The 27031-nt window shown below is 39.7% G+C and overlaps 2 protein-coding genes across 14 annotated transcripts in view; one reads left to right on the top strand and one right to left on the bottom strand.

Moving 5' to 3' along the window:
* CACNA1C (calcium voltage-gated channel subunit alpha1 C) overlaps nucleotides 1–27031 on the bottom strand; it is a 658158-nt gene that overhangs the window by 620574 nt on the left and 10553 nt on the right. The window lies entirely within an intron of this gene.
* DCP1B (decapping mRNA 1B) overlaps nucleotides 16205–27031 on the top strand; it is a 48984-nt gene continuing 38157 nt past the window's right edge. Inside the window, exons 1-2 of one of the 2 annotated variants that reach the window (XM_020788989.3) lie at nucleotides 16205–21525; nucleotides 23020–23060. In XM_020788989.3, the coding sequence (XP_020644648.3) occupies nucleotides 21373–21525; nucleotides 23020–23060 (194 nt within the window). In that variant the 5' untranslated portion in view covers nucleotides 16205–21372. Of the gene's footprint in view, nucleotides 21526–23019; nucleotides 23061–23118; nucleotides 23460–27031 lie in introns of those variants that run through there. The other variant, XM_072999835.2, reaches the window with a different exon arrangement.

The following is a 27031-nucleotide window of genomic DNA, read 5'->3' as shown; positions in this document are numbered from 1 at the left end:
GGGTGGATTAATCATCTAGCTTTTAATGTACCCTCCTGTGTTTCACAGACAAAAATAGGGACGGATATATTTGTAATGCTTGTTCTCGCATCAGACTTTACTACATGACCCCTCTATCAGCTCCGTACTGCACATTTATTAATGTTCTTCCAATTATGTGTTGTTTTCCAGGCAGAATATATTCTTCTTCTTCTTTGCTTTTTCATCCTACGAAGTAGTTTTGGATGATTTAGGGTACCTGACTCAAGTCCACTCATGATGTGACGGGGCAGAGCCTGGAAAAATTCTTTTTTTGGAATATAACTCCCACAATCCCCTACACAGTGGCCATGCTAGCAGGCAGTGTCTGGGAACTGTAGTTCAGAAAGTAACTTCTCTAAGGCGTGAAGTCATAATTTGAGTGGCTCTAACCACTGTATCAATGGGGTCATTCTCTGCTTATTGTACATTATGTTCTCTTTCTGTGCATCAACCATTTTGCACCCTCTTCTAAAGCTGCATCAGGGCCTAACTAACTACAATTTCCTTTTTAAAAAGAGTTAAGAATTAGTAATGCAATCATACAGTAAATCTGGTAGTATGCTTTATAAAACCATTACCACTTTAACAGTCTTCTGTAACATTTATTGCGTTGGTTCCAACTGCACTCATACTTACTATACTTAAATCAAACCCGCTGACTTGATGGAACAGGACTACATCATTAACTTAAATTCCATTGATTTCAATGGGTCTACTCTAGGTGTAACCAAGTCTGGATCCAGTTATGTCTGGGACAAGAGAAAGAAATAAAATGGTGCCCTGGCTTAGTTCTCTTCACCAGCCTGTATTTCTGTGCATGTACTCTGGATTGCTAGTCTTTAGTAACTGGGGACAGACTTTGTTGAAATAAATGTATTAATCAATAAATTTCTAAACACTTACACATTGTACCAAATATAAATTATGTTTGCAGGGTATTCTTTTAAGTAAAGTTGCCAGTTCTCAGGATGCCAACTGAAGTGTCATGGAATTGCTGTGCTTTTCTAGGTGACAAAATCAATTTCAGGGTGACCGGCTGCGGAGGAGGAGAGAGTATCTTTGTTAGAAAGAGGTGATCATCAGGCTTCAGATGCAATCAGGGCTAGGTTGAAAGATGTTTCTGTATGTGCTGTGCTTCAGAAGTTGTAGTCAACCAAAAAACCAGGGGGAACGGGAGAGAGCTGGTAGAGGCAGAGCACTGTGACTAGTCAGACAGATAGAAACCTTTATTGGCATACTATACAAAATTAAAACACACTAAGATGCAAGTAATCTCGAGATTAGACCCTTGTAATGCACGCTACATGGGGCTGCCTTTGGGATCAATGCGGAAACTCCAAATGGTGCAAAATGCGGCAGCCAGGCTCCTTAGTGGGGTGAGGAAATATCACCATATCTCCCCCACCTTGGCTGCTTTGCATTGGTTGCCCATTCGTTTCCGCATTGATTTCAAAGTTTTAATGATGACGTATAAAGCCCTAAACGGTTTGGGACCTCGATACCTGGCAGATCGCTTTCTCCCACCCAGATCTACTCAGATCACCCGACAAAGCAAGCAGGGATGGCTGAGGGGCCTTACGCCGAGAGAGGCCCGGAAGGAAAGAACAAGAAACCGGGCCTTTTCGGCAGTGGCCCCTCGGTTGTGGAATACTCTGCCAATGGAAATCCGCCTGGCTCCCTCGCTGGGTGTTTTTAAAAGCCATTTAAAAACTTGGCTCTTTAAGCAGGCCTCCCTTCAGTCAATTAATTGCTTTGTTTCTTCAATTTCCCCATCTTGATAATGTATATATCGATTAGTTAGTTGGTTTTATTACTAGGTATTATTAAGCATGTTATTCTATTGTATTTTATCATTTATTTAAGCCACCCCGAGTAGACCTTGTCTAGAGGGGCGGCGTATAAGTCTAAATAAAGTAAAGTAAAGTAATAAAACATTCAGCAGCCAACATGTGGCAGGGAACAGGCAAATACTGTGACTAGTCAGGGTGTTGGGAGTCACAGATGGAGTAGAGTACCAGCATTGTAAATCATGAGTCTTCTTGTTGCAGAATTTTTTTGCATAAATAACAACATAATATATGGGGAAACAATATTCTGATAGGTAGGTGGGGAAACTTGCACTAGTCTCAGGATCACCGTAGGGCCTAGAAAACCTTTTCATGTGCCATGTGTAAGGTTGTGCAGGATTTGAGCTGTAACAGAAATAGCACCAAGTGCTGGTGTTGCTGAGTACAGTATTGACTAGCAAGCATTTGAAGCTTTATTTTAATTATTTAAACATTTTATTAAAGCAATTTATTACTTAATATATTTTATGTGAATATACTGCTTTTATTTTGGTTTCTTGTTGATGATGCATCTGCAATAAGTAACTTATTTGTAGCTTACTTCCACCAGAGTATTTGTTCTGCATACAGTTTGGAAAAGTTCCTTTTAAAGACTGCGCCCAGAATCCTGTTACTCAAGTTATCTGCAAGTGTAACTCCAGGAGCAAATTGCCACTAGTTAAGAAGTAGTTATTCCTGTCACACAGCTGTCACATGGTTTGGCACATGACAAAACAAAAACAAAAACAAACCATAAGCATCTTATTTTAACTGGTGGCAATTTGCTCCTGCAAGATGTGCTGTTGGAATTATGTGAGCATAAGTATTAATAAGATCCTGTCCCATAAGTCTGAGAATATCTTCCCTAGATTGGTCACAGCAGTGCTTGCTGGGGGCTGTGATGCCAGAAATAACATTTCTAAGCTCTTATTCTGAATAGGTACAAGGTTTTTGTTTTAGTTTGATTATTTAAATTGCTACATGTACTTTTGTCTTCACAATTTAGGCTCGGAAATGTTTCACTTTGAAATGCTGTTTGGAACATATCTGGAGGCAAAAGCCGTTGAAGTTCCTGTTACAGATCAAAATCTAGATCTCAGTGATGTCTCAGTGTAAGCCTTTCATATAGCTGAGGTCACAACAGAGATCAGCACCATGATCTGATTTAGTATTATTAAGCTGTGGTATGGTTGACAGGATCTACCATGAAGGACATAAAAACCAAAGTGAATTGTACTAAAGAAGGCTATCTTTCGGGCAACCTAATCCAGAGATATCTAGGGCCTTATAAACCAATTATCTAACCCTGAAGATTGCTTAGGAGCTAATTGGCAGTTATTGCAATGGTTTCAGCAGAATATTATGTGACCACTGAAAAACCTGGCTGCCATATTCTGCATCAGCTGCTGCATCCTCAATGCACATTCTTATTCGATACTCTAATCCTGAGGTTACCAGTGAATGCATTAATGCAGGCAATCTATTTTTCCCAGGGAATAGAGAGTCCTATTTTGTCAGCCAGCTTATTTAATTTATATGCAGAATACATCATGCGAAAGGCCGGACTGGAGGAATCCCAAGCCAGAATTAAGATTGCTGGAAAAAATATCAACAACCTCTGATATACAGATGATACCATTCTGATGGCAGAAAGTGTGTAGGAATTAAGGAACCTTGTAATGAGGGTGAAAGAGGAGAGTGCAAAAAACGGTCTGAAGCTCAACATCAAAAAAACTAAGATCATGGCCACTGGTCCCATCACCTCCTGGCAAATAGAAGGGGAAGATATGTAGATTTTACTTTCTTGGGCTCCATGACCACTGCAGATGGTGACAGCAGCCCCAAAATTAAAAGATGCCTGCTTCTTGGGAGGAAAGCAATGACAAACCTAGACAGCTTCTTAAAAAGCAGAGACATCACCTTGCCAACAAAAGTCCAAATAGTTAAAGCTGTGGTTTTTCCTGTCGTGATGTACAGAAGTGAGAGCTGGACCATAAAGAAAGCTGACCACTGAAGAATTGATGCTTTTGAATTGTGGTGCTGGAAGAGGTTCTTGAGAGTCCCCTGGACTGCAAGAACAAACCTATCCATTCTAAAGGAAATCACCTTGAGTGCTCACTGGAAGGACAGATCCTGAAGCTGAGGCTTCAATACTTTGGCCTTCTCATGAGAAGAGAAGACTCCCTGGAAAAGAAGCTGATGTTAGGAAAGTGTGAAGGCAAGAGGAGAAGGGGATGACAGAGGACGAGATGGTTGGACAGGGTCACTGAAGCTACCAACATGAATTTGACCCAACTCTGGGAGGCAGTGGAAGACAGGAGGGCTTGGTGTGCTCTGGTCCATGAGGTCACGAGGAATCAGACACGACTAAATAACTAAACAACAAATTTTGTCAGTCAAAGCTCATTAAAAGATGCTCCCTACCATCAGGGGCACTTAGGCCTCATGATCATGCTCTTGTACCTCTGCCAAAGTTTTACAACAGTACTCTGAATCTTAGTAGCCCAACCTACAGAAGTACATCTAGTCACTAACTTAAAGATGTGTTTATATATCTAATTCAAATGAGTGAAACTGCAATGAGCTAAGGTTATAGAGTAGATCTGGAAGTCTTGATACAAAGCATAGAAATCAATAACTAGAACACAGAACACATAAAAATATTAGTAGCAGTGGTGGCTGTTTAAAGGTGTAAACCATGACTTTATTCCAGGGAAAATTTCAGAGCAATGTACGTAAAAACTGAGTTAACCTTAGCATTGAGGTGCTAAGAGAATCTAAGTCCACTTGGTTAGGCTGGTCTGTTGTTGCAAACAGTGAGACCATATATTTCAGGTGGGACATGTATGGACCCCGAGCAACCATTGTTTTGTTGATTATTACATGTTTAGTACTGACGTTGGTTGCCCTTGTTAGTTCTTTTCTTGCAAAATGCAGTGCTTTAGTGCAGAGCTTGTGAGTAATAAGAAGTAGACACTCTGGAGACTGGCATTAAGAAAATACCAAAAAAAGTTCCTATCTTAAGAAACCCATTTAGTGATAGTGTAGGAGGATAGATTTCTAAGCTTTCTGCAAAAGTTTCTACAGCTGGCTTCCATGAGACACACACAGAAAGAGTGATGTTGCCAATTCTCCTTTCTGATTTTGGACAGGACAGAAGGTCGGAGCAGCCTAGAAAGCTTTGGCATAGCACTGTTCAGAGCAATCCAATTTACTGTGCCCTTCCAATGTGTCTCTCTGATTTGTAAGTATGGTAATAATCTAAGTTGCATTAGAAGCTCCAAAAATGGCATATAGGTAGAACTCAGTACCTGATGCGAATATAACCACTGAAATTGGATGTGACTGCTATATACCATCTGTCAATATACTAAGTCAAATTTGAGCTATCTGTCATCTCCTCCCACGCAAGGGAGGTTTTACATCCAAATGCTGGGCTGTATTGAGCAGGTTAGAAAACAAGAAAAGAAATCCTGTCTTTCTCTCCCCCCCCCCCATACATGTGTGTGGGATGATTATTCACCTGTGTTTCTTTCTTGTTCCTTTTTCCTTAGGAGCCAAGTTTTAGTCCTTATTGTGCACATATACCAAGGCATTAGGCTGATTTCAATTAAGACATACTTTGTTTAAAATAAAACAAAATAGGGAAGCACTGCAGTTATGGTTTGATAAGGGATGTTGTCTTGACCAGTTACATCCTGTAGAAGCTGTCAGTTAACCACAAATGTTTAGGGTGACTTTATATTTCATTTGCAGGTGATCTTGCTGTATGGGAAAGGTTATCTCATTTGCAGGTGATCTTGCTGTATGGGAAAGGTTATATTCTATTTAAAGACTACTTAGGCCAAGATTTGTTTAAAAGACTCATATAAAAGGAGGCCAGAGGAGGCTTGAAGTTGCCCGTCAGCAGTTAGTGCCCAGACAGCAGACAGAATGTAGGTCATCTGTTTCTCCCTCTGTTGAGATGTATTACACTTATACTTGAATCGTAGCAATATTTTACAAATGTACATCTATATGTGCATATATCTAAAGCAATCTTTATGCAAATTGTATTAAAATTGTGTCTTCTCCTCTCCCCTCCCTTTTCTAGACTGATGCATTCCCCCCCCCCCTCGGCACTGCATAAGTAGCCACCCTAAAAGAGCTGGTCTCTGAAAATAACTGATGTACAGTATTTTAAAATTAAGATAAAACAGTGAATTTGGTATAGTAAGTACCTCATTCGTACCATAACTGGCAGCTCAACGTGATATCTCACAAATGCAGTCCAACATATTAAATAGGCTACTTCCCATGTACTATGTTCAGTGTTCTAGTGTTAAGGCAGTTTTCAGTCGCAGTTTTATCAGAACCATTTCCATGGCAACCATGGATACTGTGGTGTGGCATTCTAGGATCTATGTTTAAAACTAAAATCCTAATAAACCTAATTTCCCCTTAACTTGAATCACAACCGCTTATCAAATTTTGTGTTCTGAAAACCCATTAGGGAAGCAACTGAGAAAAACATTCATATTTCTCAACTAGGAGTGATCAGGTAGATGGCTAACATATAATTCTTGCTAAGCTTTCTATGAGCGTTCTCTGCTGATTGCATGGCTTATTAGCTATTGCAAAGAGATGAACATGTCTAATCATTTTCTCTCCACTTAATAGCAATATTAAAAATGCTGGAAGTTTTGTGTATACCAGCTTCTCATGGTACTGTACTTTCTCATATGTTTAGTACTCTGAATATATAAACAATCATAATTCCCAACAACATTTCTGGAAGCTAGGTTAATATCAACCCAATTTACAGAAGTGGAAGTAGGTATACAGAGAAAGCCACTATTCATTGACTGTCAAGTTGACTTGTGGATTGTAGCTGTGAATGAGTTGTTACTAATTACTATAGGTAGAACTTTTTATCATACTTATACAGTGTTATTTCATTTCACACATTCTGGGGGAAATCCTCATAGGGCAACCTATATGGATGGATGGATGAATGGATGGATCAATCAGTCAAGGCAACAGTGGTTACAAAGTGAATTTGGTGGAACTTGAACTCATATATTCCAGATTCATTTTCAGCCCTCTAGACACTGGACATTGCTGGCTCCAATGTTAGTCTTTTAATACCAAAGTTGTAAATACTTGAAATTTCTCCAGGAAAAAGCCCTTCCCACAACAACAACAACAACAACAACAACAACAACAACAACAACAACAACAACAACAACAACAACAACAACAACAACACCCCACTTCTCTGTATTTCAGTTGTATAACCATGGAACCAGCATCAATTCCTGTCTAGGATGCAGAGAGCAAAAGAGGGGAAAATGTAAAATGCAATCCAAACATAATGAACTGATTTTTATTAACCAACAAATGGGGTGAGGATCCAAGTTCTTTCTCTTTGCACTTTTTTATCAGTAGCCTCTGCAGAGGTGAGTATATGCTACTTGCAAAGTGGATATATTGCCATATCCCTGTAAAGTAAGATTAGGGTTTCATTCATAGTAGAACAGAAGGCCAAATGGTAGCCAGATTTCACCCACTGGGCCTCCATGATTCAGAGGGGTCATGGTAATTGATCTTGAATAATGTTCTTTCCATTTCCATCAAAAATCATTCTTTTCAGCTTTAAGTTTGCTGGCAGATGGTCCTGGAAACATGTCCCAGGAGCTAAGAAAAAGTCTTCCCCTAAGACCTTCAATAACATTCTGACTTGTAGGGAAAGATCAGATGTTGGATCTCTATCCAGTGGACTACAGTGATCATAGCAATTTCCATGGTGATATTTGACCTCAAAGAAGCGCAAAAATGATTGTGTTGGTGGGAAGATGAGAGAGGGTACCTGGTTTTGCAGCACCTAGCTCCAAAACTGTACTACTCCATCTTCTACCATATCCCCGGTCCCTTTTACAACTACAGCCCAAACGATAGTGATAATGAAACGAATAGAACTGAAAATATGCTAGAGATCAGTGAAAAGAAAAACATATATCTTTATGCACAAAGGTTGCAAGCTTCTCCTTGGGAAATCCGTGTATCTTGCTATAGCCATCAGGCAGGGTAATGTGCGTGTAAATTCTATCTGACAGCAAACATATCACAGAAGCAGCCTCACTTGAAAATGACCAAAAAATCAGACAGTGGAGAAATGACTGCCAAACAATACAACGGCATTCAATTCATGCCACGGAAAACAAAGCTACACAAACAGATTAAAACTAGACTTTTCTGTCAGATCCCTGTTGATGCTTAGTGGCTGTTAATTTCCATAGCTCTTCCTCTAAAAACCTCTTGCAAATTCTCATAACTCCCATTACCCATACAGGGAATGTCAGATCCAACCATTTTTCTACCCAGATATAGAGGTATAATCTTTAAACCTTTCCCATATATACACAGTAATGAATGAAAATGTGCAAGAAGTGACAGAATGCAGTAGTTTCCACTTAAGAATATGTATTACAAAATATGTTTATAATGTAGATAATATTTTTCTCATAGTCAGATAGAAATATAGTCATGCTTGTAGCACCGTGAGATTTAATATAATTTCAGGTTAGACCTTGTGATGAACATACTACAGATGTGCATCCTACAGATTCAGATGGTAGAAGACTAGATGGTACCCATCCAAACTGCTGGTGAAAGATAAGATTGTGAATGTACCTCTAAACAAAATGTGCCAGGGTATATTTTCTGGTTACTTTTGAAAATAAATTGCAAGTGACATGGGAAGGCATTTTGATAGGAATTTTCCAAGTTTTATGTCATTCTCTTACGAATCCTAAGCGGCAAGGCAAGTATTGAATTTCCATCGTGTCTCACACTTTTGTAAGCATTTTCAACATGCAATATCAGAACTGGCTGTCAGAAGAAATCAGAGTATTTCCCTGCATTTTTCTGGTATGCTGGTAGTGGCAATATAACACAGTAATATGAGTTACTTTAGTGAACAGTAACTCTCCATGGTTACCGACCATCTGGCTGTCACAATGCAGTACATAAGTCAACAAGCTCTTTCAAAAAATAATATTCCAAACTCTCAGTTTATACATCTTTCACAGCTAAAGAATCAGAATTGAGAAAGCAGTAAAAAAATCTCCATTGGGCTTCCTTGACAGGGGCTGGACTCAATGGTCCATAGGAACCCTTCCAGCTTTGCACTTGGCTGCACTTCTAAGATGATGATGATAGTGATGATGATAATGATCAAGGAAGATCATTGCTCCTGAGACAAGGCCTCAAGCCAAGCAGGAAACCCTTTATATTCTGTCCTATCTATCATGGACCAATTGTTGGCTTGGGTGAGTGTAGCCAAGTTAGAATATCTCATTGCCAGGAAATCACGAACATGGGGTGGCCACAAACAAAACTCAAGGATCCCAGTTCTGATGTTGGCAGATCTTAATAAAGAGCTAAACGTCAACTGCTATAACTCTGTTGGAACATGCTTCACATGTTCATATATAATATCTTTAAATTATAATTGTAAAATATTTGTTTAGACAGTTGAAACAACAACATATGAAATGAATCTCAGAGTTTTAAGCATTTCCCCCCTCAATTTGATGAATTCAAGAGGACCACAACTACAGTTGAGTGCAACAGATTAGATCACCTAGCTTTGATGGATCACTTTCATTAATTTTTTGGCACAATGCTTGCTATTGCTCTATCTTTAGATTTGTTTGTTTGTTTTAGATTTGAATAGATTCCATAGCACATGTTGAAAAGATGTTTTGGCACCTGGAAATACAGGATGTTAGGCAAACTCTCTCTCTCTCTCTCTCTCTCTCTCTCTCTCTCTCTCTCTCTCTCTCTCTGTGTGTGTGTGTGTGTGTGTGTGTGTGTGTGTGTGTGTGAGAGAGAGAGAGAGAGAGAGAGAGAGAGAGAGAGAGAGCTGTTTCTTCTGCTTGGTCCCTGAGGAAGGAGGTATTTTAAGACAACTTCAATCTGTGAAAACAGTCTCAGTACTTTTAACACACTGTACTGTATCAGTATTCATAGCAAATATCCAATTATGAATCATAGCTTACTGAGATGTAACGCAGTGTCCATTGTTGACTTGAAGAGGAAGTCGGGCTAAAAAAAAAGATAGCCTTTTGGTATTTTTAGTAAGTCTCCCAATTGATTAAAGGCTGTTGCAGTTGATTTGCTCTCCTGCTTTGACTGATTAATGAATTTGTTAACGTATCTCTGGGATGGGAGTTCTTATGTGTTGTCACAACAGAAAATCCTAAATCAAGAGCATAGGGACAATGATCGTGTCCCTTCACTGGAGATTTGCTACACCAAGAAGAAGATGCTTCCCATTTATCAGTTTGTGAGACGGTACATACAAAATGTCATGTTCCAATGACATTGTGACATAAGTTATATGGCTTTGCTGAGAAATACAGTGCAACAAGTATTTAAGGCTGAGGGTCAATCTAAACGAGACTGTCAACTTGAAATTAGAAGCTGATAGCATATTAATCTTATTTTCCAGTGAAGAGATTTTACAGAGCTATGAAAAGCCTGTGTTTACCTTCTGGTGACTAATCCCCAAACAAAATACTGTAGGCTAATTTCCAAAATGTGGAGGTGAGAAAACTCATCTTAAGAAAACATAAATCTTTTAAAGTTAAAGAATTGTGCTTCTAATGCAATTTGATTCTGAGTACAGTATAACACAAAACAAAAAGTATTTTATTCCACCATCTTTCCTTTGCTGCAATTTTTGAAGAAGCAATTATGTTTGTGCAAGCATATAACACGAAAAAACCCAAAAAAGATTGGCTTGTGGCCAAGCTGTCTAAAATACAGTATAATAATAATAATAATAATAATAATAATAATAATAATAATAATAATAATAATAATAATAATAATAATAATAATAATAATATAATTTATTGTCATTGTAAGTATATACACAGTATATCATACAACGAAATTCACAGACACCCAGAGACCAGACACATGCACACACATAACATTCCCCAAACACTCCCCACCCACTAGAAATCCCCCACTAACAATACAAACATCTACACCTCAGGCCAAGTAACACAGTCCAACTGATTATTCACTACTGGTGGTCTTTAAGCTCATTATTAATTGCAATTATAGCTCTAGGATAAAAACTATTGAGAAAACGTGTGGTCCGAGTCTTAATTGTTCTATATCTTCTGCCAGACGGTAACAGTTCAAAAAAGTTATAAGCAGGATGGGAAGAGTCTCTCAGGATGCTGTGTGACTTCCTCAGACAGCGGGATGTGAAGATGTCATCCAGGGTTGGTAGCTGGAGCACGATGATATTCTGGGCAATTTTAATGGTTCTCTGTAGAGCTTTTTTGTCCGCTACAGAGCTACTCCCAAACCATGCCAGAATGCCATAAGTTAGGACACTCTCAATGGTGCTACGGTAGTAGGACAGAAGCAAATGCTGTGATAAATTTAACTTCCCGAGCATTCTCAGGAAATACAGCCTCTTCTGTGCCTTCTTTATTAGCATGTTGGCATTTATAGTCCATGAGAGGTCCTCTGAGATGTAAGTGCCCAGAAATTTAAAACTACCAACTCTCTCCACTTCCTCACCGTTTATGTACAGTGGTAAATGTACATTTCTCTTCCTCCTAAAATCAATTATGAGTTCTTTAGTTTTTTTGATGTTAAGTGTGAGATGATTTTCTTTACACCATAGTATCAATCTTTGTACTTCCTTTCTATAAGCAGACTCATTGTTCTTATTTATGAGTCCCACCACTGTTGTATCATCCGCAAATTTAATAATTGCATTGGTGTTATATAGTGGGGTGCAATCATGTGTGTACAGGGAATAGAGGAAAGGACTTAGCACGCAGCCCTGGGGAGCTCCTGTACTTAGTACCAGGGTAGAAGAATGGTGGGATCCCATCCTTACTGACTGTGGCCTATCTGTCAGAAAATCCTTTATCCACATGCAGATCTCCTGAGGTAATCCCAGGTTGATCATTTTTAAAAACAACCTATTTGGTAGAATGGTGTTAAAAGCAGAGCTATAATCCACAAACAACAGCCTCGCATAAGTTCCCTGTTGTTCTAAGTGGCTCAATACAGTATGGAGTACGATGGACACAGCATCATCAGTAGATCTATTTCTCCTGTATGCAAATTGCCATGGATCCAAAGAAGGTGGAAGACTAGCCTTAATGTAATCCAGCACCAATCTCTCAAAACATTTCATAATAACAGATGTTAAAGCTACTGGTCTATAATCATTGAGAGATACCACAGCTGACTGCTTGGGGACTGGCACTATAATAGATGTCTTCAGGCAAGTGGGGACAGAACACTGCAACAAGGATAGATTGAAAATATCCGTAAAAACTCCAGCTAATTCTGCAGCACAGCCCCTAACAACTCGTCCCATGATTCCATCTGGTCCAGCTGCCTTTCGAATATTAATATTCTGGAAAGCGCGTCTCACATCTGAAATCTGCAGTACTAGTGGTTGTCTGTCGATGGTAGATTCTAGTGATGTATTATGGACAGTAGGTGCTGGAATAATGGTTGTTCCTGTTTCCACCTCAAAACGGCTGAAAAATTGATTTAACTGCTCAGCCAAAAAATCACTGCTGCTACACAGACTGTTTTTGTTACTCTGACCAGTGATTTGTCGTAGGCCGTGCCACACTCTGCGAGTGTCAGAACTTTCAAGGTGTTGTTCAATTCTCTGGCTGTACATAGCTTTGGCATCCCTAATGCCCCTTTTCAGTTTAGCTCTGGCCTCTCTATACTGTAGTTCATCACCAAAATGAAAAGCAGTATTTCTGGCTTTTAATAAAAGGCGCACTTCTCTATTTAGCCAAGGCTTGTTGTTAGAAAACACTCGTACTTGTCTTGTAGTAGCAATAACATCGATGCAGCTTTTGATATAAAACAGTACTGTTGAGGCATAAGTATCAACATTGTCCTCCTCAAACAGTGTCCAATCAGTGCTCCTAAAGCAATCTTGAAGTTGCTCAGTTGCATCCACTGGCCACACTTGTATTTCTCTAATTGATGGTCTGATTCTTTTAACAAGGGGTCTGTACGATGGAATCAAAAAAAGAGATATATGATCTGACTGTCCCAAGCTAGGCAATGGCTTCGTCTTATATCCATGCATGATGTTACAATATACCTGATCCAAGGTATTTTCCCCTCTAGTGGGACAGTCCACATACTGATAAAAGTTAGGGAGGACGGTCTTTAAATTGGCTTGATTGAAATCACCTGCTACCACCAGCACTCCATCTGGGTAGGCCTGCTGCTGTTTGCTGATAGCAGTTAACAAACAACTCAAAGCTGTGGTTGTGTTAGCATCAGGAGGTATATATATTGCTGTTATTATAACAACATTAAACTCACGAGGCAGGTAAAAGGGGCGGCATTTCACTGCCAAATACTCCAAATCAGGAGAACAGTGAATGTCCATTATTTTAACATCTGTGCTCCAATTATCATTTGTGTATATCCCTTTGTAAGTCTGCCTGGGTATTAAGATCATCAGGAGAGGCCTTTCCCTCTGTCCCACCATCCTCACAGGTGTGCTTGGTGAGGACACAGGAGAGGACCCTCTCTGTTGCTGCTCTCCGACTCTGGAACTCCCTCCCATGAGAGGCCAGGCTGGTCCCATCTTCCCTGTCCTTCCACATGCAGATGAAGACCTTCCTCTTCATTTTCCTTTAAATGATTGGTTGACCAAGGGGATTTTAGAAATATATCATCGCATTCTGTTGTTTCACTTGCGTTTTTAATATTGCTGTTATTTATAAGTTTTAACATGCTATTTGTTTAAATCTTTCTTAAATACTGTAATAATTCATTATTTTAACTTTTAACTTTGTTTATTTTTATACTGTCGGCCACCCTGGATTCTTTAAGAGAAAAAATCATGTAAATATTTTAAGTAAATAGACAATCAATCAGTCAGTCAATCAATCAATCAATCAATTGGAGACAGAAACTTTGTGACACCTTAAAGGCTAAGTGCTATACAGTATTTGAATGTGAGCTTTCAAGACCCATGTCTGAGGAGGTAAGTTACCGGTAATCTGCAAAGGTTCACATTAAAACATAGCAATTCATCTTTAAGGTACCTTATCAATTTTAACTTCAGTACAAATCATTTAGTAGGGCAACCAAAGCAGTTTTTGTTCTGAAACCATGACAGAACTAAGACTGGGGTGGATGGTTTCTCCCACCTTTAAAATTCTATAGCCCCACAAAATAGACCATGTTCTCATTTTCTTGTGGGAAAACAAGTAAAGAAGGGTGAGTCTGGCAAGAGGATGAGGAATGGGAATGTCAAATGAGGACAAGGAATGGATAGCCTAAGTCCCATGACTTAACATGAAATGCCCTGCTATCAAATTCCATTGCAAAAAACAAATCATCTAACTACACTCCTCCTTGCCATCTATGGCAAGCATTTCCAAATGGTGCAGATAAGGTAGGGTCTATGAAGATTAGGATGTTCCAGAACAATTGTTATTTTTATTGTTTCCCCCGTAGAGTGACATCAACAACACTGAGAAGCAATATATTTTTTTGATACATTGTCACAATTAAGTCCTAGCTGGTTGAATATAATATTTAACCAAGAAACATAATGAATTCAGCTACAGTATTGAAAGTAAGATGCAGCTATTGCCTTTCCCTCTACATATATTCCCTTTGGTACAGTAAACATATATATGATAGTTCCTCTTTGTTTAACTTTTTTACATATGAATAGTGCAGTTGCAGTTTCTCCCCATATATATTAGTCTTCCATAATATAAAATACTTACAAATCCTGATGATTTAAAAAATGATAATCAAAGCATACAAGTGACCTGATTATGGTCTTCACCTCCATGGTGAGATATACCATGTTCCTACTTAAATTACTGTAATTATTTCTAAATGAGCATCCGTACATATAAATCGGCATACACAAATGTTATACAAATCTGTTATCTCAGACAACAGATGGCATCTTTTTTTCTGTCCGTGTGTAAACAGCCGCTCTATTTGAGTTATTATCCTCAAAGATAATAGAAGATCCATGTTAAGAAAGCTATGCTGAAGAGGAGCACAGTCAAAAAGACCTGGGATGGTAATCTTCCTGCTTCGTAAGATTCTATGCCTGAAACTGGTGACTGAGGGATTTGCCGCCACTGTTGGGTAAAATATTCCAAGGAGGGGATTTGCGGTAATTTAGCTTGAGCCACAGATTTCTGTCTCAACGAGCTGCATGTTGTTTGCCTTCTTTCCTTCTTGAACTTTGTACCTACAAAATTTTCACAGTCCTTCACCCACCTGCCATCTGCTTCTCACTCATTCTAGTCTGTTTTCCCTTTTTGTTTTTATCAACATAAGAACGTAAGAAGAGCCCTGCTAGATCAGGCCAAGGGCCCATCTAGTCCAGCTCCCTGTATCTCACAATTGTCTCATCAGATGCCTCTGGGAGCACACGAGACAACTAGATATCTCTATCCTGATGCACCTCCTCTGCATTTGGCATTTGGAGGTGCCTTCCTTTGAAGCCTGAAGATTATACATCCTGTGAAGGAGTAGGACCCAGTGTGCCGTCCCCAGAAGAAGAAAGCCCGAAAGACGCGAGTGGCTGTACTGAAGGGATACTGGTAGAAATAGAGTGTGAGGAGGAGCTGCAGAGGAGACCTACCGAAGTGTGCTTGGTGGATGAGGGCGGAGCCGAGATGGACTTGATCATGTGGGAGGAGGTGAAAGGAGAGGGAGAAATTGCGCGGGAGTTTAGTTGGTTGGGGGAAGGAGAGCTGGGTAGATGTATGACCAGAGGGGTACAGACGGATTGGCTGAAAGACGCGAGGAGCCTAGCAGACGGGACCCCGGGTTCCCAAAACCTACCGGGAGGAGGAGGACTGCTGCCTGAGCCTCCTTCAACCAGCGGTTGCGGTAGGACGTATGAACCCTTGGAATGGAGGGTCTCGGTCTTCCCGGTGGGCTACCATGGTGGGGGACGGAGAGTTATCCGCCCGGGTCCCGAGTTCCAACAGAAACCCCCGGAGGGGGATTGGGCCCGCCACCCCTGCTGTGGGACCATATGCGCCGTCCGGAGTGCACCTTTAAGACCTTTGACGGACCGCGAGCGGTTTGGCCCGGCCCCTTGGTAGATGAGGAGACAGGACCTCCAGTTGTTAGACCTAAGAAGTATACGTTGTTAACCGATGAAGTTTTGAAGGATCCGTTCGATCCAGTAGAGTTAAGTGTACACGCGAATAAAGTTGTTATTTCTCAAGACTCGAACTCGCCTCCGCGCCTGTTTCCCGCCTTTACAACCCAACCCCCCCCCGGCCAAAGATGAACCTTGTCACACATCCCCATCATGACTTGTAACCTGCGATGGATTTTTTCTCCAGATATCTGTCCAATCCCCTTTTAAAGGCATCTAGGGCAGATGCCATAGACTAATGACACACTGGGTAAATAAATATTTTATCCCAATCATTATTTCCTTTCCAGGTCTCTAGAATTCCAGGCTCTTGAATTCTGGAATTCCATATCAATTTACATACACCTAATAGCAACATAGCTGCTGCTCTTAAGCCAAATGATCCTCTGACTATTCCAGACAAGGCTTTATGACCTCTTGGAACACGATTCTAAATCTGTGACCTTGCACATCTGACGGCAGTGGATGGAAACCATCTACAGCTTGTATCATGATGAATGGGAACAAAACCTTTTGTTTTCAAGATGTGAAACAAGCCTCGCTTTTGACATGTGGACAGGTTTCCACAAGAAATGACATTGTGCAAGCTGATCCCTGGTTCCTAATGTGTGTGCTGGTTTTGCTATAAATCACAGTCCATCAAAATCAGTGCAGTTCAAGCACATTTGATATGCTGATCAGCTGCCTCATAAGATTTGTCTGGGATGGTGGACAGCAAAGAGGTAAAAATAAAAAAAAATAGAGATGTAATTTAGATGAGGAAGAAAAGCTATGCTTTTCCTGTTTCTCAGAAGTATTGGGGATGAGGATTTGTGGAAGGCTCCAAGAACCCTTTAACTTACCATAGGGTTCTATGGATTGAACAAAGTTCTGGACAATCATGAGGAAGCTGAGGCACAGAGCAGTCGTACAGCAGGGGTGGAGTACCTCAGTCCAAATAATCACGTAACTGGAAATGTGTGCATCTATGAGACAGACAAGAGTTTTTCACAACACTGCCTCACGAAGTATCTCTTTCCTAGCCTGCTAAGACTTGAAAGTGGACATGTAAATGCTGATAAGGAAAATGAAAACAATGGTGGGGGGAGGAAATTCCTGGACCATGAAACTCCTGGAATACTGAAATGCAGTTATAGCATAGGTTTGTTCACCAGCAATTTCCATTCCTGGTGTTTTGATACTTTTGCCGGTGTTCCAATTACCTAGTCAAAATATAAATTGTGATTTGCCATGATGGCAGTTTAGTGTCTTCATAATTTGCAAGAATCGCAGGCTGCTGAGCTAGCAAGAACAAAGTGTGCTGCTTAGAACAATATAAATTCCCATAGAATTTTACAAATGAGAGAAATATAAATATAGGGAAGCAAAACAGAGACACATGCCACACACAAGATTTCAAGAACACAAATGCCAGGCACTGGACAACGGACATCAAAGAGCAGAAGGCAACAACACAGCAATGGGCTTCATTTCCAGAAGCCAACAATATAGTTAAAGAAATCATGGATTTTCCTCCAAACTGATACATGGCAGGCTTGGCTGGGTGGAAAACAGTTTAAGTAGTTTTCTTGTGTGTCTGAATATGCTTAAAGGCTATGAAATATATTTTACTTTTAATAACTTTGATATTTTAAGAAATATACACTCTGCTTTTGATTGGGCTTTTGAGGTTACAAACTTATGTATTTTTAGAATGTAATTAAAACATAATTAAAATGGTATTTTGGTATTTCTTTTATATTTTTATATTCTTGCATTTTGGATTGAAATCTGACTTAAATATTTGATAAAAACTTAAGTTTAGTGTTCATATATTTTAAAGCATTTGTACCTACAGCTTTTCCTCACAGCTGTAATAATTTTTTTAAGTAACAGGATTATGACTCTTCAGAAAGTTACATGTTTTCAATAATTCTTGGATTTTTGTCCATAAAAGCAATGTAGATGAATAAAGCTTGTAGAAATAGGCAAGCTGATATTGCCTGGAATCATCCCAACAATGAAACTACTTTTACCTTGAACCCAGATGAACATTAATATGATTGGACAGTTTATCTGATTTCACACTGGAATTGACTCTTTCAGGGATAAATATCAGCTGTTATGCACCACCACAGGCTGAAACTACAATGGGTGTTATAAAGTTTTACAGTTCTCTGAGGTCATTGTTTGAGTATCTTGACCTTGACATAATAACTAGAATTCATGCTATGATTATTGAATTTTGAAACCTTAAATGAACAACCACATTTTAAATTGTTGAAATGAGGCCTATGTTCATGTTAGTGGGCCATTCAAGGAGATGACATTCCACAACTGGGTAGCATAGCCAGAACTCCCTCTTCCACATCTCCACAAAATGTACTAATCACAGTGGTGGAACATACACATGCAGTGAAAGACAGAGGAAGAAAGTTCTTTTATCTGCTGCCAAGTTGCTTCTGACTTATGGTGACTCTATGAATGAGTGACTTCCAAAATGTCCTATCATGATCAGCTCTTGCAAATTCAAGGTACTGAAAGACTCTTTTAAATTTGGGGTATTTAAGGCTTCATATGTCATAACTTAGTTAACTGGGACAAGAAGGATATTGTCAAACAATGCAGTTCCTTCATACCAGCAGCCAGTGCAAGATACTATATTTTAGTTTAGTTGCAGTGTCCACCATGTCCTTAAATCCCAAGTTGAGTAGAACCATTGGATCAATAGTTGATAATAGTGAATCAACATGTAAGGAAATCCAGTTGGTTTAATAGCTGATCCATAGAGTCATAGAATAGTGAAGTTTAAAAGGGCCTATAAGGCCATTAAGTCCAATCCCCTGCTCAATGCAGGAATACAAATTAAAGGATATCTGCCAGACAGTTGTCTTAAGTTTCTCTTGAATGCCTCCAGTGTTGGAGCACTCACCACCTCTTGAGGTGATTGGTTCCACTGTCTTACTGCTCTAACAGTTAGGACGTTTTTCCTAATATTCAGTCGAAATCTAGCGTCCTGTAACTTGAGCCCACTGTTTTGTGTCTTGCACTCTGTGATAATCAAAAAAAAGATCCTGCCCCTCCTCTGTGTGAGAGCCTTTCAAGTATTTGAAAAATGTTATATCTAAGTCGGCAGAACTAGTGATCCATAAAGAAAAATTAGATCCAACAGCTATGTACAGTACAGGTATTACTATGGCTTCAACATTTTTTTCAACATCTTGGTTGTGCTATACCAAGACAAACAACAGAAATAAGAACTTTGCTGAACCACAGAAATGCTCCTGGTGGTCTGTGTTTTGTTTGGCATGTTGCAAGCTGCATTTGGTTGGGCATGTTGGAAGACAATACTGGAAATACTACAGTAATTTGTAAGGATGGAGCCATGTTAAGTCTGTTGCAACAAACACAGAATTGAGTCACATGGTACCTTAAAGTCTAACATGTTTTGTCTGGCATAAGCCTTCATGCAATAAAGTGGATTACTATCAATAAAATGTATGTCACATAACATTGTTAGCCTTAAAAGTGCCACAAGATTCTTCCTTGTTTTTACAATCCTTTTTGTATGTCATGTTTTCAGTTCCAGCATGGTAAAAATTTTGACCATGATAATGATAATAATAAGAAACACAAGGGCAAAAATATCTACAGTAATATAATTAATGGTGTTAATTACACCTGGCTGTGGCTGGTAGAATGAGAGGAAACAATTTTTCACTTTTATAAGGTCTTTAAGGTGTTTCAATTAGCAGTTCTTTTCATATAAGAGTGATTAAGGGTATTCCACTAGAGGGCAGTATCACATGATTATTTATAATAAACTAATATACTGTACAGTATGTACTTTTGTTCAAGCTTTTTTGGTTTAGTCTGAAAGAGTTGCCATTCAAGCAATGTAATTGGTTTGGACAGAAAATTTTACACACTCTTGAAATCAAGTGGTCAGAACAGAGGAAAAAGAAGGGTATTTAATTGAAAACTGACTGTGGCTCTTTCACATGCTTGCATATGAACTAAGTCAATATTTACTAAAATAAGTTGAAGGATTGATTAACCTGTGATCTTATTGCTCTATCAATCATTGTGTTCACTGTTCTGTGCACTGTGTGTAAGGCAACACGATCAAATGATGAAGCAAAGAAGGCTGAAGAAAAAGGGAAAGGGAGAGATAGAATCTCAACGCTTAGCACAAATAAATATTTTATTGGTCTAGTCACTAGACTAAACCGTCTGGCAGAGTTCTGACTCCTGTCCTCTGAAGACTGGCAAAACGTAAGGAAGAACAACCTTCAGAACACGGCCAAAGAGCCTGAGAAACCCACAGAAACCATCATAATCTTCCTTATGATTGTCAAAGAAATGACTTTTTTGTTTGTTCTTGAGCTTCCAAATATCTGGCATCCCAAATGAAGTCCTGCTGTTTTCTCACAAGTACTATAGTGATAGACAAATGTAAACAATGCAGATTTTCTATCAAAATTGTATTGGCCACAAATACAAGGATCATTAACTATTTGTCTGCTCAGCAACTGCCTCATTTCTCATCTTTGGATTGTAGTTTGCAGAGTTTAAATATTTAGAAACCTTGATCACAGAAAAAGAGCAAGATGGGGACAATGAGGAGACAATTCTGGCAGAGAGATAGAGTTAGTGTGTTTTAATATATAAAGTGCAGAAATTGGGTGCCTTTCAGAACTACAACTGTTTTAGAAGAAATAACTGAAAGAAAAATCCATTGTGGAATGTGGATTGTCTGCATCATCTGCTTTTTCCGGGAAAATAAGTGAATGTATCCATATCAAGCACCTGTTAATATCATATCATAAAAGAGTTGCAACTGCATTCATTAACTAATTTGTTTACTAATTCTTAAAACATTTGAGTTAAAATGGCAACAATATGCTTTTTCCCCTCTGATACAAAGTATTTCTCTGTTGCTGAATTTTTAAAGTCGGCAAAGACTGGTTCTTTGATAGTACAATAGCTGTAATCTGAGTTGCGAGGCGGGAGCATTTATTTTGAGAACCGCCTGTCGTGTTTTTCCGTCAGGTTTTCCCGTTTTATTTTTGAGCCGGCTTTAGCGAAGGCGACATCACAGGCCACAAGTCCTTCTTCGAGCTGGACCTGTTGCCCATAGCAACAATCTCGCCCTTTCCGTTTTCGGTGCTCGATTGCGAGGCCTGGCGTCTTTCTCAACCCCATTCTGCGTTTCTCTGGCAGCGGCGGAAAAAGAGGCCGCCGCCGCGTCCAATCGTTCTCTCGGCCGTGGACTAGCTGGGCCTGCTCCGGGCTCGAGGGTTGTGTGTGTGTTTTTTTTTTTTAATCCGAGGCAAGATGGCGGCGACGGCGGCCGGGGCCGCCCCACTGGGCAAGGGGCTGGACATCAGCCTGGCGGCTCTGCAGCGGCACGACCCCTATATCAGCAGCATCGTAGACGTAGCTAGCCAGGTGGCGCTCTACACTTTTGGGCACCGCGCCAACGAGTGGGTGCGTGAGCGAGTGTTATCTCGGGGGGCTGGGGGGTGTCGAAGGGAGAGAGTGGAGAAAGGAGCCCCCCCCCCGAGTAGGTATCGCTTTAAAGCAGCAACGTCACCCTCTTGCCGTAAATCCTGTAGCACAGGGGCACTTGGAAAGCGGTGAGCGGTGGGGGAGCTTTAAAGCGCCTGCTTATATTTCAGTGGGAGGTACCGCTCAACCGCGTAGGAGGTTGTTGCTATTGAATATTGCGATATTCTGCTTATATACACTTAATTAACTCTCCACCGCCGCGACTTGGCAGCCAGAGCAATCGGGCTGGGAGACATAGCCTGTTCATCTTTGACCTTGAATTGCAAGGAAAGGGAGAGACGTGGCGCTCTAAAATGCAGAAATAAAGTGTTCTATATATTTTTTGACTACAGCTTTGAAAACCAAAAACGCAACTCTCCCCCTCCTTCCCCCCTTTGGCTGGATATATGGGATAACTCAAGTGATTACACTTTGCAGACATCATCACCTGTTCCATGAAGATGAGTTACACTGCATGCAGTTGTGAAATCGAAGTGTTTCATTCTGTGTACAGTGCAAGCCGTGTGGATCGAGCTAACTGATGCTGTTCTTAAAAGTATCGGTCCTGGATTTAAAGCAGCCATGCTCCCTGTGTTGGTAGCTGGAGGGCTCAGGACCCGCTTGGAAATTCTCCAAGGCTACACTCCACAAAGGGGAAATCCTGCAGGGGTGTTGTGTGCGTGTAGCTAGGTTCACAGTTTTTGGGGGGATAGGTTCAGTCTGGGTCAGTCACTATTTTACACTTGTCCTAAAAGGATCTTGCCCATAATTGGCCTTTTCAGAAGAAATGTGGTGAAAAGAAAAAGGTTAAAATGGCAGTGGAGAACCTCATGGAGATTGCTGAGTGCTTGCTCTTCCTTCAGGCCAGTGGGACAGTTTGTCAAGTCTTGGACTAACAGAATTGAAGTCACTTGTATTCAAATAAGGAGTGTCTTATTTTCTTCCAACATATGGATGGGGTCAAATAGGTTAGATGATCCCACATGAGCTAACAATGTCCCTGTTTCTTATTATTTCACACACTACATTTCTCATTTGTTTACCCACATGTTAAAACAAGTAAGGAAGAAGGGGAGACAAGTATATGTCTGGAAACTAGTGTGATAGAAAAGGTGTATGTAATGGACAGAGTGATGTAATGGATAGAGTGACAGACTAGGACTCAGGAGACCAGGGCTCAGATCCCTGTTTGCCCATGGAAACTCACCGGATATGTGTGTATAACACTCCTTAAATATGTATCTGGAAAGCCCTATTAGGGTTGTTGTAAATTAGGTCTGACTAGACAGCACATAATACACATATGCATACTCAAATACTGACTAGAAAGCCAGTGACCAAATTACATTTATGAATCAAACATATATGTCAGCAAAGTGTCTTGTAACAGTAAAACACAGTTTCAATTTATGCATTTCTAAAATCTTATTCTAGGAGAAGACTGATGTGGAAGGAACATTATTTGTTTATACAAGGTGAGAAATTTTTATATTTTAAAATCAGTATCTTTCCTGCTAAATAACAAACAGAGCAAATGAAGTGATATCTTTGGATTAACAAATGAACATTTTTTTCAGTTCCATTGTCACCAGATGTGGATGTTCAGTTCACATAACAGAAATAAAAGATGCCCAATTTGATGATAACATGATACATGTTTTAGAAAAGATACTGCAGATTGATGATCCTTGGCGTCTCTTACCATCACTTTTCCCAGTGATAAGTAATGAAAACTATATAAAGGAAAAGGTTCTGTGTAGACCAAACCAAATGCAAGTGGAAATTGCCAGCAAAGAAGCTTTAAAAATCAATATTTCTGAAAATCATGAAGTCTTGCAAATTTATCAGATCTTCTGGATTAACAACTATCTTAGGTATACCACTCATTTCTTGTATCCCCCTACTCTTTCTCAACCACTAAGTTCCTACACCTCCACATCACCATTTAGCCTCCAGCTTTTTCTTCAAGTCAGTATCCACTTTCCCTCTAATAATTAACACTGTGTTAATTCTGTGTGGTTCTTTACTGTTTGTCTTGCTCTTGAGAGAAAAAGAAAGGGTTGATGCTGAATTCAAAGGTAGAGCAGAGAAGTTGACCACAAAAAGAAACAGTGCCTTGTAAATGAGTGATGAATTGAAAAAGAAATGCAACTGACAGAGAAATTAGTGTGAATAAGAAGAAAATGCTAGATAATCCATAAATGTGTTTTAGTTGTTAACAGTGCAAACAGTAGCTTACGGCAAGGCAGCTAAAACTGGGGAGTTTGTTCACACTTATTTATTTCAGACGTTGGGCAGAAATATTCTGTACCATCCATCTTTTTCATGAGGCCACTACCTTTATAGCCACTGTTCTTTCTGCTGTGACATTAATTTAATCCAATAAAGGAACTTGCTTTTTTATTGTTTTCTCATGACTTGCTTCTCCTACTTTTTTCGGTTTTGCCCTAAATTTATAATGGATGGTGAGAACTACAAATCACCAATAGCAATATTCCATTTACTGGTTAATTGAATAAAAACTAGCAGGTCGGAGCACAAGGTCAGAGTTACAGAGTTACTGAACAAACAGAATAGAATAATTTGTGACAGTAGTCTCCTATATATATTTGCATAGGAGAAAGACCCACAGTGTTGAGCGGGGCTTACTCATTGTTATTGGTGGCAGGTTACGTCAGAGGCTGACATAAGAAAAAAGCATATGATTTCTGCAGCCTGGAAAAGTACTATGTTGCATATGTAATTATCCTCCTAGCCCAGATGTGATCATTATTTAAGCTATGTGAACTCTGATCATGTTAATTTTGTTTTGCTTCTTTTGTTCTGAGTAGTACCCCTGCTGTAAACTCCTGCATATGTAATAGGATGTTCTCTATCTCTTATCTGTTTACATAATGGTATCTTCTCTTTGAATCTTTCTTTGCTGCATCTTTGCCAGCTATTATGCTTTACTAATAATACAGATTATATCCATTTGCATGCACACCTGTCCGTCATCTCCAGATATATGTATACAAACTCCTGCTTGTTTGTATTGCTTATTTTCTGTGGCACTAATACCTGCCTACAATGAATACTGTCAGGAATGAATGAAAATGCCCCTGTGTATAAGGATGCACGTAGTTTATTTGTTCCCAGTAGAGGCATGATTGCTGCATAAAATGTAAATTATCCTTTCACGTGAGGGGGTTTGTGGCAGATGTTACATTTTATTTACGCTTTACATTTCAGAGCAGCAGTTGCAGTTGTAAGTATGCTTATTAGGATGTAAGTGAGTAAGACTGTGCTATACATCACAGATCTATCTACCTTTTTTACAGTGATATTTAAATTTTTGCAACTGATGATTTAATCATTTGCAGTTCAGTTCAAACTTCTCAACAGCCATTTGCTTTCACCCTTTGTGAATGAGAATCTTTTTAAAAGTATGGTATGGGGAAACACTTCATAAGTTTAACCAAAAGAAAATAATAATAATAAAAGACAGAACCCTTTTGGCATCTTAGACACTAACCATTCTTTTTCAGTGTGAGTGTTCATGGACCAGTCCACTTCTTCAGACATATGAGGTAAAATACTGAGTTACAGAGTAAAACATTGTCTCGCTTTAAGATACAGTGATATATGATTGCAGTTCACATGTGAAATAATTTATGACCAATGTTTGGTGTTGAATTCTTTTGAACTCTGGTTTTGTAAACGTTCCCACGGAAGACAGAAAACAAGGCAAGAGCGAAAAAAGTGTGAGGTGGGAAGGGGCGATCATAAAGACCAATTGTAACCAGTAACATAATTAAAGGAGACAGCAAAGGAACTATGTGTGTTAATATAGGGAATATGAAGAGTTTTTAATTTTGAGCTTTATACTGAGTTACCTCATATGTCTGAAGAAGTGGACTTGTCTACGAAAACTCACATTAAAATATAAGGTGCCACAAGGATTTTTTCTTTGGGTTTTGCCAGATACGCTTGCACAGACTAACATGGCTACCGCTTCTAGAACTCCATAGGTTATTTTCTGTTTTAGGTAAGCTAGGTGTAAGTAACAGAGGTATCGTAACAGACCACTGCAACGCGCTCTACGTGGGGCTGCCTTTGAGGTTGATGTGGAAACTTCAGATGGTGCAGAATGCAGCGGCCAGGCTCCTTACTGGAGTGAGAAAATACCAGCACATTTCTCCTACCATGGCCAGACTGCATTGGCTGCCCATTCGTTTCCGCATCGATTTCAAAGTTTTAATGCTTACTTATAAGGCCCTAAACGGTTTGGGACCTCGATATCTGGCGGAACGCCTGCTCCCACCAAGATCTACCCGGACCACCCGCGCAAGCCAGGAGGTGAGTCTGAGGAGCCTGACGCCGAGGGAGGCCCAGAGGGAAAAGACTCGAAACCGGGCCTTCTTGGCGGTGGCTCCTCGCCTTTGGAACAGTCTCCGTCCTGAGATTCGTGCGGCCCCTATGCTAGGTACATTTAAAATTCAATTAAAAACATGGCTTTACATCCAGGCCTTCCCTCCTGCCAGCATTTAACTTCCTTTTTCTTGGCTATCTATCATTTCTCATCTTTTGGAATGTTCTGTTACTAATGATGTAAATGGATTTATATTGTTTTAATTGTATATATGTTTGTTGTTAGCCGCCCAGAGTGGTAGAATATACCAGATGAGCGGGATATAAATCAAATAAATAAATAAATAAACAAAGAAACAAACAAACAAATCCTAAACCCCTTTAATGAGCATCCAAAGGGAATTAGAATATGTCAGAAATGTCCTCTGCCAGTGGAGATGAATTCCACTAGCTGCCTTAAATGGGGACAGCTGTCTCCATCGTAAAGGTTCCTGTTACAAGTGAAAAAGGTGTCCCAGGCAGACGTCAAGGCCTGGTTAGTTCACATCCTTGTTATTCTTTGCTCTTCTGTTGATCTTAGAGAAGGGCCAGAACCTTAACACCTCAGATATATCTCAGTGGAGCTGACAGGTACTTCCGTGTCCTCCATTATTTCCAGAAGGGAGAGCATTCTAGATAAAAATAGGCACTGTTGGCCTAAGTAGCTGGTTAAAGTATTGCCCTGAACCCCTGGCCTTTATGAACTCTCAGGGTTTTGGATCTGCCACTTTATTCCCCCATGCTGGAGAGGAGGAATGTGCTGGGTATGTGAGAGGAAGTGATGGGTAAAATTATCTGATATAAACTTCTGCAGATCTTTTTGCAGGCTTGGTCTGCAAATAGCAATTTTGATTTGTTCCTTCCTTTTTGGAAATATTATTAAACAATAATACTAAAATATGTGGAACACAAACTTAATAATATGAGTGGGAAATATCTATGTCATTATTTGAGAGTTTAAAAGCACTTCAGTTCAATAATCATGATGATGATTCCCTCATGAAGGACAATATTGTTGAATGAGAGAACACTAGCCGATGAGCTGGGCGAAAATGCG

Source organism: Pogona vitticeps, chromosome 5, assembly GCF_051106095.1.
Source record: "Pogona vitticeps strain Pit_001003342236 chromosome 5, PviZW2.1, whole genome shotgun sequence".
Classification (NCBI taxonomy): domain Eukaryota; kingdom Metazoa; phylum Chordata; class Lepidosauria; order Squamata; family Agamidae; genus Pogona; species Pogona vitticeps.
Note: the sequence above shows the minus strand (reverse complement) of the source record. Positions and strands in the feature narration are given on the sequence as shown.